The sequence below is a fragment of the Fulmarus glacialis genome, unplaced genomic scaffold, assembly GCF_000690835.1.
Source record: "Fulmarus glacialis isolate BGI_N327 unplaced genomic scaffold, ASM69083v1 scaffold9786, whole genome shotgun sequence".
NCBI classification, from domain to species: domain Eukaryota; kingdom Metazoa; phylum Chordata; class Aves; order Procellariiformes; family Procellariidae; genus Fulmarus; species Fulmarus glacialis.
Window position 1 is genome coordinate 1 of NW_009217466.1, and position 20,855 is coordinate 20,855.

Here is a 20,855-nt window from a genome sequence, read left to right on the forward strand (position 1 = left end):
GATATCTTTTTTTTTTTTTTTAATTTTTGCCTGTTTTCAGTGATCGTGCTCAGCAGCCACTTGTGAATAAAATGGTTATTTACAACAATATTTCTGCTGTTGCTACCGCTAGTGCAGCTGGTGGTAGCACAGATAGGAAATTCTGTACAAGTAATTCCTCTGAGGTATTTCTTAATGGTATCAGCAAGTCTAAGTTTACCAGACTTAATTTTATTGTTGCTTTTCAAAATCAGCAGTGAAATTGTCAAGTATCTCACTGGTATCCCATTACGTATTGTAAAGTAAGAGTTTTGGAAAACTTGTGAGAAAGTAGCATGACAGAGTTCCCCCTCCACAGACAGAAGGTCTTAAGGTAAGGTTTTAATGGTAGAAGACAGTACAGTTTTCTTTCTGCTGTGGGAAGGAATATGGGGAACTTGACATCTAGAACGTTTGATCTTCAGTGTTACTCTCTAGCTAGCATTTAAAATGCAGCAGAACACCCTGTTGGGAATTTCACACTCAGTTGAGAAAGTGGTTATGTCTGAATTTCTTGCTGCATGCAGTTCCTGAGTCTCACCAGTGACTTCCCTCTGTCTTTGTATTGCTCCTGAGTAGTAGAATAACTTGGTAAACTGTTAAATTACACGTACGCTCCTTGAAATCAGTGCTGACATACTGGAAACTGGGAAGAGATTAACTTTATTGTACAGATAGGTATGTTTATACCAGACTGTTTTAAGTAGTTTGCTAAAATGCTGTCTCCCTTTCCAGTTCCCTTACAAGAGCCAATAAAGAACAATTCTTCATTTGTAGTGACAGTAAGAGTGAAATTAGTACATCAGGGTTCTTTTTGTTAATACAAACAACTGAGCTCTGCGGGCTGCAAAAATATTTTGAGGATTGTCTGTGTTGCACATCCTCCTCTGCATGAAGAATGTAGGTTTTGGTTGGTTTTTTTACCCTGCTCTTGGGAGTGGGGAAAAAACTTGTCAAAGGATTGATCATGGTACGGATATGTGGTCACATCTAGTCTATCCTGCGAAGTTGAGATGTTGGGAGTTGTATGGAAAACCTTGATGTCATTGTTTCTGTAACTGGCACTAGCCCGTGGGCTTAGTATTTTAGATTTCCAGGATGTATTTTACACTGATGAGAAGTTAGTTTGTGGGTGGCAGGTCAATAGGTTTCACTTTTTAATGTTTATAGAATCCTCTCTGGCATAGACTAAGTTTTGATCTGCCCATTAAGTTTTCCTGTTCGCGGTGTGGGGCTTGTGAACCACATACTTTGAATGCTTTATGGACAAAATGAACGTCTATTTAAAAGCAAAATCTGTTTTCTAGATAAACTGAACCTCTGAATCCTTTTTTATTCATTGGTGCTTCAGCAGCTATCGTGTAGTGTATCCAACTTTTGCTTGAAACATTAATGCTTCAGCTCTACTGAGAGCAAAGGATGAAATACAGAGTCTTCCGAAGTCGCATGTTGGATATTCTGTCATGCTGTCCAACTCCTGAGCTGCCTGTGAGATGAGGGAGTGATTTTTCCATGTGCCGTGTTTCCTGGTGATCACTGTAGCCATCATTTCCCAGGAAGGATGTTTCTTTTATGTTTCTTCACGTTTGGGATTGAACTGGGTGGGAAGTGTGTGGACTTAATGCTTTTATTAAGGAGCAGAATGCAGCTGGGTTGTGGTAAAGCTGCTACTGCATTTGTGTCATGTCCCAGTAGTGAACACAACTCAAAAGCTCTGAGTACAGATTTGCATACTGGTTGTTTTTTTTTTTCTTCTTTTTTTGCTTATACCCCCATTGTGAGGGCAGCTTGTCTGAGCAGCGGAAATTGTATACGTTTTATGTCAAATACAGAGTTTAAGTTATATGGAACAGTCGAAAAATAATTTTAGAGTTCTAGGGTCAGTGCAATCTCCTGAGATCGTAGGAAGAGTTTAAAAATGAAACAACAAAATACTGCATTAAGATGCAAAGAAAAGCATATACGTAGTAATCTCTTCTTCCATGAAAGTATAAGAAATTGGTTTAAAGTAGCTGTCAGCAGATCTAGCCTTGTCATCTTGCGTGTGGCTTGTTTTCACTAGTAACATCACAAAACTTGCTCGCTTGTTCACTTCATGTTTTAGTAATTGCACAGTTTGACTTCAAATATGAGGAGAAAAAGTCATAATGGCCAGAATGGCATGGTACGAAACTCTACATTAAATTTTTTTGGCAACTGAGTTATGTTTTTTATTAACATTAATTCCTTCTATTGTTGTCCTCAAGGAAAGGTGGTAGTTTTTTGCTTCGGTATCTACCTGATGCCCAGCACCAGTCATCTGCACTGGCTGTGGTAGCTACTGGATGCCCGGCACCGGTCCTCTTTGCTACTAAGAATAAGTTTTTTAAAGGTGATCATTGTAGCATGGGTTCAGCTGTATGTTTAACAAGAGTTTATAAAACTGCTAAGCTAAAATTCAGATCTGTGCCACAGAAGTGCCCTTGGACCTTTAGTCAGCTAAAATACTACATTTTGATTCTGTTGCCTTCTGAGAACTTTGCTCTCATTTAAGTGGTGTAATTATGTCATGGTTAATTGGCAGGTTATTTTGATCTAATCATTTTGGATTATTTCTCTCTAGGATAGCGCTTTTAATGGTACATCAAGATTGATAATCAGGTAGCAAACCAAGAGATTCAAGCATAAGCTTCTTCCCGAACAGCAGTGATTTCTTGACTGTCAGACACTTGTGAGATGATCTGTTCTTAGAGGCCAAATTTACTTGGCTATGTAGCTGAACTTGAAATACCAAGTTCAGGGCTGGGAGACTGAAGTCTTGCTTGTAAAGAAGTATCTTTTGTAAGTGCATTCCCGATTTACATGAAAAAAATGGATGTTCCTGAAATATTGCATTTCTTTTTGGGGTACGTTCAATTTTTTTTTTAGCAATTAAACAGAAGTTGGTTTCAAAATTAAATACGATTGTAAAAAATATAGCTAGTTTTTTTTAATAGTAGTGTGTTACTGGATCATGAGTTCTCTGAAGTGGCTAGTTAAAAAAAATTACGTTTATGAGCTTGGTTTGGTTTTCTAGGCTTAGCTGAATGAAAATACCTTGTACTTTTGTTAGTACAAAGATGTGAAATGTATAGCTGTGTGAGTTACTTTTTATACATGATCAACACAACTTTTTATATTAAAAATTTATATTAAGGTCAAAGTTAATAAAGCTGGCAATGGTTCCCTTGAATAAGAAAAAAAAGATATTTTCTAACTCTCTCCATTGTTTTCACAAATACTTTGACAAACTATGTTAAACTGGTATTTTTGTGTAGGAGGACGGTATGGAGAAGGAAATGCACATTTTAAAAATATTTTGGTTGTAAGGACACTTTCTTAAATAAAGAAAATATTAAAACCTGGAAGAGTTTGAGTGGATGCAGTGTGAGATGGATGCAGCGGTAAAGAGTAATGGATGGTTTGGCTTTTAGAACTAACTCACCCTTTAATGGAAGAGCTTTCTAGTGTTCTTTTGTGAGCACCTTCATAGTCGCAGATGTTGGGTGGATGGATACTGCTGATTCACTGGTATAGATGATGTGCTGTCTCCACCTAAGCATAACTACAGTTGACTTTTATAGGAAGGCAGTGCAAATGCCTTAAAACTTGCTAAAGTCTGCAGATTTCCAGCCAGGCTGTTTCCTGTTGTCATAAATTCAATACTACGGAAAATGAGGTCTTTTGATTTTTATTTAATGGTGTTATAATGTTTACTGCTACGGTTTCTACAAAATACCTTGAATTTCTGCTTGAAGTAAATATGCTGAAATAAATTTTCTTTTTTTGTTCCTCTTCAGGCCTTTGCACAATTTGATGCTGAAGGAGATGGCACCGTAGATGTGGAGAATATGCTGGAGGCTCTCAAGAATTCCAGTGGAGCTAATCTTCAAGGGGAGCTTAGCCATGTAATCAGGCAACTGCAAGCTTGTTCACTAGTTCCAGGTATGAGAACAGAGTGACAAAACAAACGGTTTCCCAAGTCCTGCCCTATATAAGGAGTGCTACTTCAATAAATGACTTTAATAGTGTTGTTTGTCCTAATCTTCTCAAAACCACAGTCCACGTCGTTTTCGCTTCTCTAGTATCAAACAAGTGAAGTTGCTGTAAATTAAAAATTTCCCATAATTACATCCAGCTGACTTACTTCCATAAATAACCAATATTTTCTTCTCTGTGTGACTGGGAAGCTTCTTATCCTTTTTGGTTTATCTTACAGACAGAAAACAGTTCCTTGCAAAATTTTCGCAAGTGCCTAACTAATGCAGTCTTGTACTTACTAACTGGAGGAATAAATCCTCCATTGAGTCTGTTTCAGCTGATAAGTCCTATAGTTTCTTGTTATTATATTGTTATTTAGCATTTGAACTCCTGCTAAAACATAATTCATGTTTTATAGCGTATAGTTTGGAAAGTGTCAGTTTCCAGAATTTGACTTCTGGGATAAGTATCAGTTACTGGCTTTCCTTCCAAGCTTTTGATGATAAGTGGCTAAAGGGGATTTGCGTTAGAGGATCAGACAAGAAGTGTTAGAAGTGGCTAATAGATAACTCAGAGGAGAGTACTTATGCGGTAGTATTCTATGCATCTAAATGTCCTGTGATTCAGAGTACCACTGCTCAGGAGGAATAGATAACTCAGAGGAGAGTACTTACGCGGTAGTATTCTATGCATCTAAATGCCCTGTGATTCAGAGTACCACTGCTCAGGAGCTGAAATTTCTTAGGAAGTTTGTGGAAAGCATTAGGCACCGCTTTGGCAATAATCCACAATGCCAAAGTGAGATGCTTAGCGTAGCTTAAGGTGAGTGATGTGAGTGCATCAGCTCGTTAGCCAAGCAGCATGTTTCACCTAGATATCGAAGGTAAGGGTTTGGAACTTTTGGGACAGAAAAATAAGCATAAGAACTAAGATTTTTGGTGATTTTTTTTGAACCTCTTCAGGCATTTCAAGTAACTGGCAAAAATATTTGTCTGCACCTTTCACAGTCCTGTGAACGTTGCAAACTTGAGCTACTTCATATGGTGGAATGTAGTTCCAATATTGACTCCCATGCTTAATTTGCATTTACTTAGTAATAAGATGTAGAGGGGGAAAATGATGACTTGGTCAAGTCAGATGTTGCAGATAGAAATAATGTCTCTTTCTAGGTTTTATTGATATATTTTCCGAATCAAAAGAGCGTCTTGGTCTTCATGCTTCAATGATACTGAGATTCTTGCACCGCAATCGGATTTCTAGTACTGCCATCCCTTACCCAGTGTTGGAGTACTTCAACAATATCTGTACTATGCGGTCTTCTGTATTGAAGGATTCTTTAGATCGACTTCTCCTAAAAGAGAGAGGTATGTAATATCTTTCTTTTTTTTCGGGATGGTAGTGTAACCATAGCTTGAAGAAGAGATTACAGATAAAATAAAACGCTTTCTTTACTGTTTAATCTTTAACAGGCAAGACTTTTTATGAAGATCTGCATGCTTCTGTGGGTTTTTTGTTGGTTTTTTGAGGCACGTAAATTGATTTCCTAACTGCCTAGCAATCTGAGTAACACACTGGGATGTTTTTCATCTTTCTCCTGACCTGTTTCAGAATGATAATTACTAATTTGCAATATTCTTTATTCAGTCAAATATCTCACTAGTTGCTGGAAACTTAGTTTCCATATGAAGGTGAATGTTTTCTGAAGTTGACTGTTCAGTATTAAAAAAATAATCTGTTGTTTTGGGATGGAGGTAGCGAATCTTTTATTGTATTTCAGATGGGACTGTCCTGGTTGTTTCCCTGGAGGGGAGGGCTCCTTTTCTTCACAGCTTGACTTGATATTTTCAGATCTCTGCACTTCTGTTGAAATAGATCAAGTTACTTGGGGAAACAGTCTGCTTTGTCCCTTTCCTAGAGTAGCTGAATTGAGGTTTTCTCCATCGTATTTTACTTTTTCCTCTTATCTGTTTGTATTTTGACATAATAATGATAAAGAACTGATGAGGCCAGTAATGAAAGGAGGAGATAAAGGCTATTGAACTCCAGGCAAAGTAGGTGTTTTCATACTGCAAGTGGTAGATTGAGATTATTGTGATTTCCTCTGAAATGAAACTTTGCTGTCTTTTAGGTTCTGTCAGAAACACTTCTTCAGGAGCTGCGTTCTGTGCCAACAAGTTAATTTACATGAGATAATTATTATAAAGGTATAACTATTCTCAAAAACACGCAAAAGAAGAATGTTATGAGTGATTTCTTTTCTTTGCAGAATACCCCAGTGACTTGAATGGTAATCAGGAGTCGGACAAACTGAAGTCTGTCACAAAGTGCTATACTCACATAGAAACCTCATCCAATTCCGCCGATATTGACAAGATGACAAATGGAGAAACTACATCCTTCTGGCAGTCGGATGGGAGTGCTCGCTCACATTGGATACGGTAGTGACACAGCAATATACAGCTGAGTTTTGGGGTAGTTAGTCTTTAGGTTTTACAGCTAGTGGGGTGTAATTGAAAAAAATTGTGGAATTAGTGAGTGACAGATGAATATAGTTGAAAACAGAAGTCATTAATCTCTGCATGAAGTTTAAAAGCCTCATCACCAGGGAAAAGGGTTCACCTGTAAAATGCATGCATTTTCCATGCTGACCCTTGTTTTGTAGCTAAGCTTTCCAAACCGTGTTATAGATGCAGTGTTTAGTATTCAAATAGAAGCACTTTGCCACTGTCTAGAAAGTTACTGCTCCATGAAACAGAAATGCTTATGGTTTTTTTGGTAGTATGTGTAGAATGTATACTTCTAAAAAAAAAAAAAAAAAATCTCATTTTGGTCATTATTGACAGTGCATTTATATTCCTGAGGAATGCATTCTCAGTTGAAAAGCTGGACAACAGAAAATTCTACATTCTCACTATCAGAGGTGACTGTCTTTTAAGTCAGTTACAAGTTTTCTAACTCATCCACCATGATATGGGGTTGGTAACGCCTGTGAAGCATTAGGTAATTTTTAGTGGATTTATTTGTGTTTGTAGAAGTGGAAACTGAGTGCAGCTTAGCTAAAAGTGAAGTGCCTGACTTACCTTCTTTTTGCAAGAACTATTTTATCTTCTGTGCTTTGCAGTTTAAAGATGAAACCAGATGTGGTTTTGAGACATCTGTCCATTGCGGTGGCAGCTACTGACCAGAGTTACATGCCACAGCAAGTTACAGTGGCAGTGGGAAGGAATGCCAGCAGTCTTCAGGAGGTCCGAGATGTTCACATTCCAAGCAATATCACTGGCTACGTAACACTGTTGGAAAACGCTAACATTAGTCAGATGTGTGAGTCAATAAAGATACCATTGGTGTATTGTTTTGCTGCTTTTTTGAAGGTGAAAGTTTGGGTAGATCATAGAATGATGTGTTGAAATGTCAATCATTAGAGCAGAAACTTTTGATCTTGGGTCAGAGAAATTGTTTTAACTGTAGTTTAATTTCTAGCGTATAAGAGTGTCTTCTGAGTCTTTTTCGTGGCATCTGTCTAACTTGGGCTAAGGGTTGAAGAGCTAGAATGACTAAAGATGCAGTTTTAGTCTCTCAATTTGAAGGCACTGGGCAATTTTAAAATATCTTTGCTTGCAGAGTGAAAGCCTATGTTGGATAATAGTATCTAGCAAAAAATCTGCTTCTAAGCAGCTCTTTTTTTTTTTTTTTTCTGGTAGCAAAACTCTGAAGTTGGTCAGATGATTTTTGTAAAGCAGGTTTTATGCTAAAGATTTTTAAGTAGTGCTATTTTTAAGTCTGGTAGATCTGTGGGTGCTATATTGGAATCAGTCAGAGGAAAGCTGCTCCTTCCTAAGATGGTTTCTGCAGCTTCAGAAATTTTGTCCCTTCAGTTCAAATAGGTGCTCTTCACTAAGCTGAGCTTTCACTGCCACAGAAGCGGGCAGCAAGGATGTTTTTCCTCAAAAGTAACTAGGACAATGTCAGCTATGCAAAATGGCCAAGAACTTATGTGAAAATTTTTATGTAACTCAAAAATTTGCTTTAAGGCTTTACTCTTTTTCCTTATCTTCTCCACTACACTCCCAAGATACTTCCTATGTATGTAGGTAAAAAGGTACTAGTGAAATAATCTGTAATCTATTTGAGGGTCTTTTACTACTTTTTTCCTGGTTTCTAGCTGTACAATATGTAATGCATTACGTAGGCCATTCAAAGGCTAAATTTTCCAAGTCGTAGGGTGCACGGTGAAGAAGTACGTGTGTATAGTTGTCTGTATGTGGGAGTACTGTTACATATCTGCTGCTATTTTTCTAAGAAGTTTTGCAGTAATTGTTGTTTTGAATATCTGGATTCTTCTAGATCTAATCCAGCAGAAGAAATGGGAAAAAAATTCTATTTTGTGTTTTGACAGATGTACAGATAAACATCAAGCGTTGCCTTAGTGATGGATGTGACACTAGAATCCATGGACTCAGGGCTGTTGGTTATCAAAGAGTTAAGAAGGTGGGCGTCTCCGTATGCGATGCTTCGGCTATCTGGTACTGGTCTCTCCTGACCTCTCTGGTAACAGCTTCCATGGAAACAAATCCAGCATTCGTTCACACTATTTTACAAAATACTCAGTAAGTACCAAACTTCCATGGTGTGTGGGGGTTTTTTTAATTTTTTTTTTTAAATACTTCCAGCTTTAGTAAACTAATCTACCTTGTGTAACTGGTTTCCACTCCGTCCATTAAGGTGTTTAAACATCTTTTTAGCTATCGCACTGTTTAAAGTTTGATATTTCTCTCTTATCCATTTGCACATACTAGAACAAGTGTAATTCTCTTAGCTGTTGTATCTAACCTAATTGTTAAGCCATGACTGAACAGACACTGAAAAATATGGGTTTTTTATCTATCCTTTGACTTGTAATAATTTTGAGAAGCCTACAATTAATTAATTTTCATTGTTAATTTTATTGATTATAAATATTGGACACCTTCCACTTATGACTGGAGCTTAATTTAGCTTAATTTTCAGCAAATTTGTGCTTGTGTAATGCCTTGCCACGCATTACATGGAGATATAGTTGGGTATATGCAATATCTCTGTGCAGATGTTTGCTTGTGGCAATTGGCTGTTTTCTGTGTAACATTTCCTTGTTTAACTGCCAAGCACTTCTTGATGACTTGAAGGATTGGAATCCTAATAAAATCGCTACACACCCACATCAACTTTTATAGAGCTTAGTTAGCGTGATGCCACTATGCTTAAGAGCACTGCTGTCATTAGGTTAATGAATACTGTAGGCTAAAGTCCATTAAGCCTATCTTTTAATTTGTGTCATCTATGAATCCTCTTTAGTTTAGATAACTTTATACATGCTTACGTCTGAGGAAGGTTCATAGTTGCAAGCTTTACTAAAACTGAGGGCCTTCAGTTTTGCTACAGTTTAGATATCTTTTAGAAATATAACATGAATACTGAGCTAATAAAGCTTAAAAAAGGTATAACAGAGAAATCTTGACTAAAAATATGCTTTCAGGAATTACAAATTCAGTGTTTGCAATTATAAAGCAAAAACCCCAAACTTTAATATTGGATAGAATGACTTTGATGAAACCGCTTAAGAATCCCTATTTTCAGGGATTATTTCATTATCTTCGGAAATCAAACAAAAATTCTGATCTGAGCTAACAAGTTTCTCTCAGTTTCTGTAATTGTTCTGAAAGAATTTAAAACCAATTTTCCCTTTATTAACAGGCTCTTGCTCAATTCTAGAACTATTTAAAATGAAGTAGTACTTGGACCCTAAGCTATTTCTAATGCTGTCACAGATTTAATTCAAAACCCCTTGATTTATTTGTCTCATTAAATCTGAGATTATGAGACTAGATTCAGGATTACCCAGCAGTCGTTGAACTTTGTCTGCCTAGAATGCAATACTGTTTTTACCTTCTGAAGAGATTCTTTGTGTAAATACATTTTCTGCACTCAGAGGCTATTTGTAGAGACTTACTCGCAAAAAGCATGAAGATTCAAATGTCTAATTCATTTTAGAAGGCTGTTTTCTCCAATTCTGTCTGGTTTTCTGATGTTGTGTCCTGTCCTTTTTACTAGGAAAGCGCTGCAACACATGCCACCTCTATCCCTAACACCAGGCTCTACAGATTTTTCAAGCTTCTTATCTCCAAATGTTTTGGAAGAAGTAGATAGCTTCCTTATAAGAATAACAAGGTAAGTTTGTGCTGATGTATTTTCATGCGGTGGAAAATGGTTTAGAAGAATTTGTATAGCAAATTTATCTCATTTTTACTCACCTGCTCTTTTTTTAGTATCTTGAAAAATTCAAAGACATTAAGAAACAGGCACCGTAGATTTTTCCATGTGAGCATCATTATTTGTCTTTATTTAAAAAGTGTCCTGAGTTTTCTTTTCATACTGTTGTTTTTTTCCCTCCCCAGTTGTTGTACTACTCCAGAGGTTGAACTTACACTCTTGGCCTTTGCCTTAGCCAGGGGGAGTGTCGCTAAAGTGATAAGTTCCCTTTGTACGATCACTGATCATCTGGACACTCCGTACAAGGCTTCATCCCTTATCGCTTCCATGGCAACAGTCAGACAGAACCTGCTGTATAAATATGGTAAATGAATAATTGTTGGATCCTTTACTGTACATACTTAAGACTTCTAAATTAACAACGGTTACCAAGAACTGCCCTAAAAGTTGGTGATTAGATCAGCTTTCTGTGATCGAAGAATTGAACCAGGTGGCATCATCTTGAGGGAGAAAACATGAACTTTGTAGACAGTGGCCCCTATATCAAGATGGTGATAGTGTTTGTCTTGTATAAAAGGCAAATGACATAAAGTATTTTTATTCTGCCAATAACACGTTTTTTGTATGTTTAGCCTCAGTAAGTGGTCTCTCGTGCAGACGTGCACAAATTTAAGATGTGTTTTAAATGTAATGTCATGAGCATCTATTTACAGTTATTTTATTTTCACTTTTATAAATTAATCTGAGTATATCGTAAGTGTAGAGCTGTGTGTGATCCGGCATAAGGTGGTAAGATTTTGCTGCATGGACTGTACGTGTTTGATTAAATCTGTATTTTCTCAGGTGTCAACTTCTGAGGTTATCATTAGTCTCTCATGAAGAATTTTTCCCTTTGTTTGCCTTTTAATATGTTTTGTCAGGACTTCTTGGCTTGTGCCAAAGAACACATTAATTATTTTATAATATCAGTATTTATTTTCAAAAGTTTTGAAAATTGCTTCATTTTTCCCAGAGTAGCTGCTGCTTTTTGTAAGACAAGAGTGGTATTTCATGTATTGTGAATTCCAAAGCGTGCAAACAGTTGAAGGAACATTAGTTGTCATGCTTTTCATTGTCCTTCTGTCTGTATCTAAAACTTGAGCTATTTTAGATTAATGTATCTCTTGTACTCCAGTTTCTTCCCCCTTTTTTATGGTCTGACAATGGTAAAAATCTCATAGTATTGTAATTTTTTCCATTTGTTTTCTGTACGAAGAACTTTAGAAAGCACATTTTTCTTTTTTTTTAATGAATTTGATAAACCTTTTGATTTTCTTACTTAGGAAAACCCTTACGGCTAACTCTGCAAGCATGTGATGTAAAGGGAAAAGAAGATAAATCAGGGCCTGAAAATCTCCTTGTAGAGCCATGGACTGGGGATGGTAAGAGCCGGGGCTTAAAATCCAGAATACTCAACCAGACACAAAGGCTGTTAACAAGGCTGTGGTGCTGTTCCATATATATTTATATATATTTGGTGCTACTCAACAGTTTTATGATATGGAAGGTCTGTAATTAAAAAAAAACAACAAACCCAAAACCAAAGCAAAACAACAGCAACAATAAAAACCAAAAACCTAAACCAAAAAACCGAACCAAAACAATATGTAAGTTCTATTTTACAACAAGGTGGATTTCTCAGGAGCCAGTTTATTATTAAAACAAAACAACCAAAAAAAAAGATTGGATTTTGGGGAGAGTTGCTGATATTCTACATGGAAGTAAGCAATGAGCTGTCACAAAGAAAATTATACTAGAGCACATTTTGTGGGTTGAAGTCATGAATCATTCACTGGTAGTTTCCCAAATATTGATGGAGAGATATAGTAGAAATAATTGAAATTTTCACTGACTGCACTTTACTATTAATTCTCCTTTAAAGCCTGTCTTTGTTAATGCAATGTTTTTATGTACTGGATACAAGCTAAACAAAGAAATTTGTGTTTCTTGACCTCCTTTTTAAGTGAAATGCCACCTAATCATTACTAAAAAAAATTGTGTATTGTCTGGTGCAGTGCTACTGGTAAATAAAAGCTGTTGTGACAGAAAATCAGGCACATTCTAGATGCTTATTTTCCGCCTCTGTTTGCTCGTGTGTATTGTTTCAGTTTATTTTTTAGTTATTTTGTGGATTGTCTTTTGTTGTTTTATGGATCACAGTTTGGGGAACAGTGAGTTATATCAGTGAATAGAGCCACAAGCCAAAGTAATATTTGGGAGTTACTAATAACCTTTAATGGGGAAACACTCGGGAAACTGCTGCAGATAATGCAGTCCCAAGAGAGACATTGGCTGGAGAGATCTGTGTATACTCTTGTGGGAGCGTATACTAACATAATACAGTCTTTTTAGTTGTCTCTTACTCTTTTATTTGGAAACATTTACTAATGAGCTTTTCACTAGAAAGGTGTTGTGTTTTTGTTTTCTCCCCTTTAGTCCACAATCTTAGTACTCTCTTTCAAACAGCTTGCACTAGCAGTCCTTCCAACTTCATTCTATTCTCACTGCTGCTTTAGGTTTTCTTACTGAAACTGGGAAAACGAGAGCAAGTATCATTCTTTCTACTGGAACTGAATCTTCATTTCAGGTGACACAAATTAGAATAAAGGTATGTAGTTCCTGTATGCTTTTGAAGTAGAAGGCTTGCTTTTTTCCCTAGTGGTAGAGTTGAATTAGAATTTTTTTTGTATGAACTGAAATTTTAAATTCATCATGAAATAGTGTTATTTTAGGGTTTTACTTTAGTGTAAGTCACAGGGAGCTTAAGGAAAGGGAGGTCTTAAATTGTTCCAGGGTGCCACAAGCATGTAGTAAAGACATTTATTTTATATTGCTTTTGTCTATATCTTGTAATATACTCAAGCCAGTGACTCTTAGGTGTATGGTTTCTCTCTAAAGGGTATGGATTTATATGTAAGATCTTATATTTAAAATAATTTTTTGACCCTGTGAATAGCAGGTTTCAAGATACGTAGCATGTGAGTTCAGATTAAATGTAGGTCTTCCAAATTCTTTTTAGAGACACCAGTGTAATTTGAACATTTAGTGTGATTTTTATCTGGTTTAAAAGCAAGATCTTGTGATTAAATCTCACGAGCAGGACAAAACTTCAGTGAGATTTCAGCAGCTGAATTTATTTATCTGAGGCAAAGCAGTAGTTTAATTCCTGGATTTCAATGTCAAAGAGAATTAAACATGGATGGACTTCTGGCAAGTAAATTCTAACTGGAGCTGGAGAGGCAGCTAAGCTGTTTTGCAGTGTAGTGGTACTGGGATACATAATTTTAGGTTGTGGTGTTTTTTTTTTTAAATAAAAAAGTATACAAAATTAGAATGAGAATTAATATGTGGAACTCTAGTTAATGTTAGGGTGCTAGCAGGGTGATAAATGTAGCAAATATTAACCATGTACATGATGCTGGTTCAATGGGCTACAAAAGTTTTCATAACACTTCTCTAATGTGTTTCATTTTTCTGTGCAGTTCCAGAGATCAGTATTGTCAGTATTTAGTTGCTTTCCATAACTGTTTTTTCTGTGAAAGCAACACCTTCTTTTATTGTCAACTTTTTAATACGTTGCTCTGGATTTGTTCTTTTAGGTCCGAAGAGGTGCCATTGGGGCCCAGTGTGGGCTGGTGTTCGCTTACAATAGTGTTTCGGAAAAGTTCCACGCAGAGGAGCACTTCAAAAGATTTGAAAGCTATGACAAATGGAAGCTGCGGGAATTCAAACAATTTTTAAAAAACAGGTATAGGTGGAATTTTTATAATGAATACATGGAAAATAAATGTTATATTAGATCTTTTTGCAATGCCACCACTGAGAATTGTTCCAAATGACTTAAAAATGACGCATCCTTTAATTGTTACTTGATTGATTTTAATGAGCCTCAATTTGTTGTGTTTGAGACAATATGTATATAGCTGTTGTTCTCAACCTCTTGATTTAAAGGCCTGTTTAAAAAGGATTATAACAAAACAAACGTTCTACTTGAGGTGCAGGTCACTGATAACAGAAACAATTTATAGGAAGATCATATGTTAATTAGCTTTTATTAAATGACTTTCTCAGAACTGTTGCTTAGGAGTGAGGGGAGGTTAGGGACTATGACTAAAAAGATTGCCTTAATTTTCTTACCTTGCATGTGATAGAGCTTGGGTATGTGAAAGTTTCTGTTGTTTCTTTTCTCATCTTTATAGCCATAACATGCTAAAAATATTTTGGTAGAATATCAACAGCTTTGCGGTTCCTTTGAACTTTTTCTTTACAAAGTTTGTTACATTCTTTTATACACAGAAGCATTTGTTCGTGTGATGATTTGGGGGATGATGATCCTATTGGCTGGTTTGAAGTGGAAGAAGAATGGGATGAAGTTGATGTCAAAATGCAGCAATGCAGAATTTCCCAAGTAAGAAACCATGAAAATTCATTGGCCCAGTCACAGTGAGCAGAGGCTAATTTCTGTGCTTTCTTGTAATGCCAACTGAAATAAACATAACTCTTTTTTGTGCAAGGAGAACTCTTCTGGGTAGAGGTGAAAATCAATGGGCTTCTAGTTAAACGAATGATTCAACTTTTGTCCTCTGAGTTTTATTCTTTTTCTGTGTATGTACACGTATATAGCTGTAGTTAAATTGAGCTTCAGGATCAAATTTAATGCAAAATTACGTGATAATGCACAGACTACTGGTTTTATCATGAGGAAGTAATTCTAAAAAGGATGATATGATTGTTGCTTTATTCTAATATCTAGACAAATTAACTTCTGCATAGTTATAGCATTTATTCTTTCAGAACCAGGTTCTTCAACCCTTGTTTTAAAGGACAAACAATTACTAAGCAGTTCCATCAGTTAGGTTGATTTCCTTGAGGAACGTGGGACTTTTCTGTATCAAGAGTGGCAGAATATGGGTTTTGATTTGCAGTGCTTAAGTAGGAAACTTTGCTTTTCAGATCCAGCATTTATCTTGTTTGTTGGAGTCAGCTGTTGTATAGTTCCCCAATCCTTTTTTGTACTGTGGAAATTAGCAGAAGTGGTGGCACAGTTATAAATCAACTGGGAATTTTTCTAAAACCATCACTGCTTGCTAAGACATTCTGCTGTTGTCTGTGTAACCCTTAGTCCCTGAGACATAGGGGTGTGCAGAGTTACTAAGTACCTTTGGATGGCGGAACTTGCTGTTCCCTTCAGCTTTGCGTTCTGTACCTCACTGTGGACAGATCACATAAAAGTATGTTTTAAATATTACACATTGATCCTTTGCTTGCTTTTAAGTGCAGCTAATAACTTTTTTATCCTGCAAAATGCTGTAACTCTAGAGCCAAGGAACAGAGTATGCAGAATGAATGGAACTGATAATGAATTAACTAACTTTACAGATGCTTATGGAGGTCACAGAACCATCACTGTGACTTTCTTGGATGCGGGGAGAGTTCAAGTTTAGCCTGAATCTCAGGCTTAGTATTTTAAACTTTTGGGGGTGATTGACAGGGAATAAGGCTTGCCCCCCCACCCCACCTGCAGTCTCCTCACATATGTGCACTCATGTCTTTTAAAAGCCAGATTTGTACTAACTTTTAAAACCAAATCTTGTGCTCTGTTTGTATCCTTCTAGTACTTGATGATAAAGTTCTTGTGCACAAGACAGGACACAGCAGAACGTCTCGGAGTTCAAGGCCTGAATGTTCTTGGCTATCTTCGGCCTATGCGAGATGAGCCTAATAGGAGCATGAACTGCTTGCAGTGCAGGAAAACAGATGACGATACAGTTTGTGGCACAACTCTTCTCCTGAAGACGCTTCATTTCATCCAGCAGCTGGCGCAGGACCTGGTATTTTTACTTCTTAGTTCTTTTTAAGTGTGTATTTACCATGCTAAAAGTAATAAGGCTATGCTAACAGTAATTGTGAGTGGATAAAGAAAAGTCTTGCTGCTAGGTACTAGTAACTGTTAAAACCATGCTGTGGAGATAAAAAATGGTTTCGGAAAAATAGCATTCTGTGTATGTTTACTGAAGTTGACTAGGAATATGCTCACTTTGGGTCTAGGAGAGAGTTAAGCAGCATTTTTCAGCATCAGGTTGCAACGCTGGGTGAAGTACATGCAACAGAAGGGTGCTCTATTAGATAATGTAGCTATTTCTGAAGCAAGCATGGGGAAAAGTGCTTAGCTAGAAAAGTTGCATAGATTAAAACATGTCCTCTTTTTATCTGAAATAATTCTATAAATATCTAGGGTGAGACGTGTACAGTTAAGAGAGATGGCTGGTCTGTGCTGATGTATGTCAGCATGATGTACCCTACTTCTGAGGATACGGGTCAAAACCATGTTCATGCAGTGCATGCATCTGTGCCTTTTCAACTTTGATTCTGAACCATGGGCAGTCTCCTTTTGGCTATTCCTTACTTTCAATCAAATTAGATCAGGAGGTAGAGGTTGTAAAGTCTTTTGGTGGAGGAGGACAGGGATGGGGGACTAGACATCTGGGAAGAGGAGAGAGAGTCCTTATTAGTAGCTCTGTGAAGGGGAAGATTTCAGCACGAACTGTCACATTTAGACACCGGAATATCCGTGAAAGAACTTATGCTGGAATTCATGTTAGCTGCAAATTTATAGGAAATCAGGCTGCTTTAAGCCCAGTGCTCAGGGATTTAGTTTTTATAAATGTGTTCTGTATAGAGTTAATTTTCCAATCCTGCATTTTCTTTGCCTTTTTAAGGTTCAACAGAAGGAGAGTGGATTAAAATACAAGTCATTTTTAGATTTCACAGGCCTTGATTTGCAGCTGTTCTGGAATTTTTACAATAAACTTCACCAAAAGTAAGTAACTTCTTTACTGTGTGGTGAAGCACTAATCTGTGTGTGTATATATAAATAAAGTATGCTTAGTTTAGTTGCAGCAGTTTCTTCTTCCCAAACGGCATCATTTACATAAATAACATTTTCCTACTGCTGCCGTATGTGTTTTTAACTATAATGTTATGTAGAAGCTTGAGATGTAGATTAATTTAGCTGGTAGCTATACTTTTTCTGGCTATGTGCTCTCTACTCAGTGTTTTTTATCCATCTGAGATAGTGACTTTCATAGCATTATCTATTTGGTGCAAAAGAGCTTTTCTTCTAGTTTTAGCTTCTGTTTGTTTTATGCTTTCTTACAGCCCAAGGGAAGAATGCATCTTTGCTCAAACACTGCTATTGCAGCTTCTCCAGAGCTGCTTCTCTGTACTTACTGGAGACAATAAAACTGCTAAGCCTCAAGAAACTTCTCAGAGCAAAACATGTGGTCACACAGAAGCTGCAGAAGAGCTTTATAAACATTTGTGTGAAGGTAATTTACATTGAATATATTAATTGTTATGGCTGTTCTGGCTTACAAGTGTGTTACAATAGTTACATTTTGGGAAAAAATACTTATTCCTAGAGGCCAAGTCAGCTACTGTTCCTTTGTTTCTTCTTCAGGTCAGTGTGTGCTAATTAGTCTATCACAGTGAAATTTTCCTTGACCCTATGAAATGTTTTTATAGACTTCCTGACAACATGTGGTCTGGAAACAGCTGCAATAGAAAACTTCTTTCGAACGTGCTTGAACCAGGAGGGAATGTGATCCTTTAACTATAATCTTACTGGGGTTCATTTATTTCTGGTATTTCATATAAATATAAATGATCTTACAAGGAGCCCGTAAGGTTTACAGAAACACGGGGAAGATTCTGGAGCCAGTGAAGAGAATGGGAATTACACATTAGATTTCATTGGAAGTAGGATGGTACCCTCTTTATTCAAGTGTAATTTTTTGTTAATTACCTAACAGTCTCCTGAAAAGCAAGCTGGAGATATAGTTTATATAGAATCTGTCACATCTTGAAAACTTTATTAGCTTTGATAGTTGTCAAGTCTTAATGTTCCTAGAATTAATTTACTCAATGAACAAATATATCCTTAGAAAAATCTTTCTTGCTAGAAGTCAAAAAGTTTCCCCTCACTTTCTATATGTATAATGGGGTTGCAAGGAGTTGAAGTTGTGTAAAATAACACATTTAATTGAATTATGCCTCTAACGTATTAGACGGAGTATTAATTTGAACTTGTAATTTTGTTTCCTTTCTGTATGAGCAGTAGTGGATATGGGGGACAGTAACTTCATGCCAGTGAAAATGCTAAAAGAGGAAGTTAAGAACACCTTACTCAGTGGAGCAGCAATCTTTTTCCCAGATAGACAGACCAGGCGACACCAGCTCTTCACCATGATGGTAAACAATTAAATGAGAAATTGATTGTTTAGTACCTGCTTTCTTTATGGAGAAAAGGCGACAAATCTGAGTTCTTGTTGTCAAGTATTTCATACTTTGTCCCATTAAAGTAAAAACGTTATTTTTCTTTTCTTTGCCTCTTTTTACCCCCCCCTTCTCTCTCTCTGCAGTTTATTCAAAGAAAGAGGAGCTAACCCTGCCTTTCTTACCAAAATGAATAGTAGACCACAGAAATTATAATTCTTTCTCACAGAGGAGGGAAACAGAACATATCATAAAAATAAATCTTTTTCCTTTTCTAGAAAAACATCACAGAGCAAGAACATAAACAATCTGTACGTCTTGCCTTCAGATCCTTGTGTACTCACTTCAGGTAAGGGGTCTTGAAATTGAAAATAATTGTCTGATACCCCACATCTGTTAATAAGTTCATTTTTAATCCTTTTTAGAAATGTTATTCCTCTGGAAAATAACTCTCAAAAATAATCAACGGACTTTGCTTTAGAAAGGAGAATACCACTACTTAATATGTTTATTAATGGCTATGTAAAACATTGTCCAAGGATAACAGTTGGTGCTGAAATCACAGTATACTGCTCAGCCTAGGCTCTTTTCCAATTTTTTAAGTGATTGTTTGTCCATGGTGTTGGTTGGTATTGATATAACCAAGTTTGGAGTCATCAGAACCCAAACACTTTTGATTTTCGTAGTAATAATACAGTAGGATCTCTACAGATTTGTCACAAGGATAACTAAATTTATATTTTGGAACTGTGCTACTTGTTATTGGTTAGTAAGATGATCTTTGTTTTGTAGTGATCAAGATCCAGGTGGACTCTTACTATTACCAGAGAAAGGAGTTTCTGCAAATTTTGACATAAGTGAAGTGCTATCAGTCATGGACACCCTTCTGCTAGTGGCAGCAAGAGAGGTAACTGTCTTTGCACTGTTTCCCTTCCTACTTCTTTGCCGTGATTTTTGTAAGCATTCAAAGACAAGCTGCATGCCTGAGATGGATGCTAAAGAACTAGCTTTCCTGTTCTTCTGGGTAAAACTATTCATAGCTGTTCAACTCTGTAGGATTAGGTTTTCCAACCAATTGAAATATTTTCCTTTAAGCATTAACATTTCATAATAGTAGAGTAACTAATGTATAAGATGAGGAATTTTTCCATAGCATTGAAAAGACTTTATGGCACCCTATCAACACTAGGAAACAGAAGTAATCATCCCATATTGAGAGGTTAGAACTGGTCATGCCACTAAAGGAGGTGTAAATGGAGGAGAGTCATTTACATATGCAGAAAAAATGTGCTGAGAACATTGAGTGACTCATATGTAGCTATTCCTACTTAAGATTGTGATTTATCACAACAAAATACATTAGTTGCTTCATGGTGTTACACGCTGCTTGTCAGTTGCATTTAAGCTTTTTTATGGGGTGAGTGGGATGATAATGTCCATCACAGTTTACTTAGTACATATTGTGTGTCATTCTGCAGCAGAAGAGGATAACCTTTTGTTACATTTGTTATTTTTCAGTGTGAAATGATGATGCTGGATGTTGCACAGCAAGAGAGTGGCACAGTCTTGTCTTCCTTATTCTGGTCTGTTCAAGGTAGCCTCCTTTCATGGTGCTACCTGCAACTTAAGAGTAGTGATAATTCAGCCAAGGATCTTGCTGTAGAAATACTTAAAAACTGTAAGTGCTGGGATTGAATACAGAATTAGATGTGGTGTAATACAGGACTTTAAAATGTGATTTTGCAAATTGCAGTATAATAAGGGTTCATCAGTGGTTGCCTGAGGCATGCTCATAACTGTCATAGCATTTCTAACGTCTCTAGAAAGGAATTTGTAGGCATACTGAGCAACTTACAATTTTAACCCTACTGATAATTTTATGTTGAGAGAATCTTCAGAAAACAGAAAGTTACAGACTTTCACGTGAACATTTTGGTTTCTTCAAATTTCCCTTATTTTGATAAGCTTCTGTGTGGTGGTATATATTTTCCTAGATGCTTGTAATAGCAAGAAGAAAGGAACTTAAGAAGCTGGACACTTCTAAGGGGTGTTTTGCTACAGGTTTTTTTTTTGTTTTTTTTTTTCTTAATGCAGCAGCTCAGTATTGAGTAGTTAATTGGGCCAAGTACATAATGGAAATGTAATTTTATGTAAAATTACTTCATATTTATGTTATTTGTGTATAAATAAGTTTGTTGTGTTCCTGTCTCACATTTTAAAGAGGAGTAAGGCTATAGCTAAAAATTGCTAGCCTCATTTCTTACTTAAGCTGCACATAA

At 36.5% G+C, this 20,855-nt stretch overlaps 1 protein-coding gene across 1 annotated transcript in view; it reads left to right on the plus strand.

The window, feature by feature from the left end:
- Window positions 1-3,836: 3,836 nt before the first annotated feature.
- The window catches only part of ZZEF1 (zinc finger, ZZ-type with EF-hand domain 1), a gene marked incomplete at its 5' end in the record, with an annotated part of 52,740 nt that continues 35,721 nt past the window's right edge, over window positions 3,837-20,855 (plus strand). Inside the window, 18 exons of the mRNA XM_009579680.1 lie at window positions 3,837-3,981; window positions 5,187-5,381; window positions 6,284-6,455; window positions 7,139-7,338; window positions 8,414-8,624; window positions 10,105-10,221; window positions 10,449-10,627; window positions 11,586-11,684; window positions 12,819-12,910; window positions 13,902-14,050; window positions 14,599-14,710; window positions 15,918-16,133; window positions 17,022-17,122; window positions 17,461-17,630; window positions 18,419-18,552; window positions 18,855-18,925; window positions 19,369-19,483; window positions 20,095-20,254. Of these exons, the coding sequence (XP_009577975.1) occupies window positions 3,837-3,981; window positions 5,187-5,381; window positions 6,284-6,455; window positions 7,139-7,338; window positions 8,414-8,624; window positions 10,105-10,221; window positions 10,449-10,627; window positions 11,586-11,684; window positions 12,819-12,910; window positions 13,902-14,050; window positions 14,599-14,710; window positions 15,918-16,133; window positions 17,022-17,122; window positions 17,461-17,630; window positions 18,419-18,552; window positions 18,855-18,925; window positions 19,369-19,483; window positions 20,095-20,254 (2,638 nt within the window). The remainder of the gene's footprint in view (window positions 3,982-5,186; window positions 5,382-6,283; window positions 6,456-7,138; window positions 7,339-8,413; window positions 8,625-10,104; window positions 10,222-10,448; window positions 10,628-11,585; window positions 11,685-12,818; window positions 12,911-13,901; window positions 14,051-14,598; window positions 14,711-15,917; window positions 16,134-17,021; window positions 17,123-17,460; window positions 17,631-18,418; window positions 18,553-18,854; window positions 18,926-19,368; window positions 19,484-20,094; window positions 20,255-20,855) is intronic.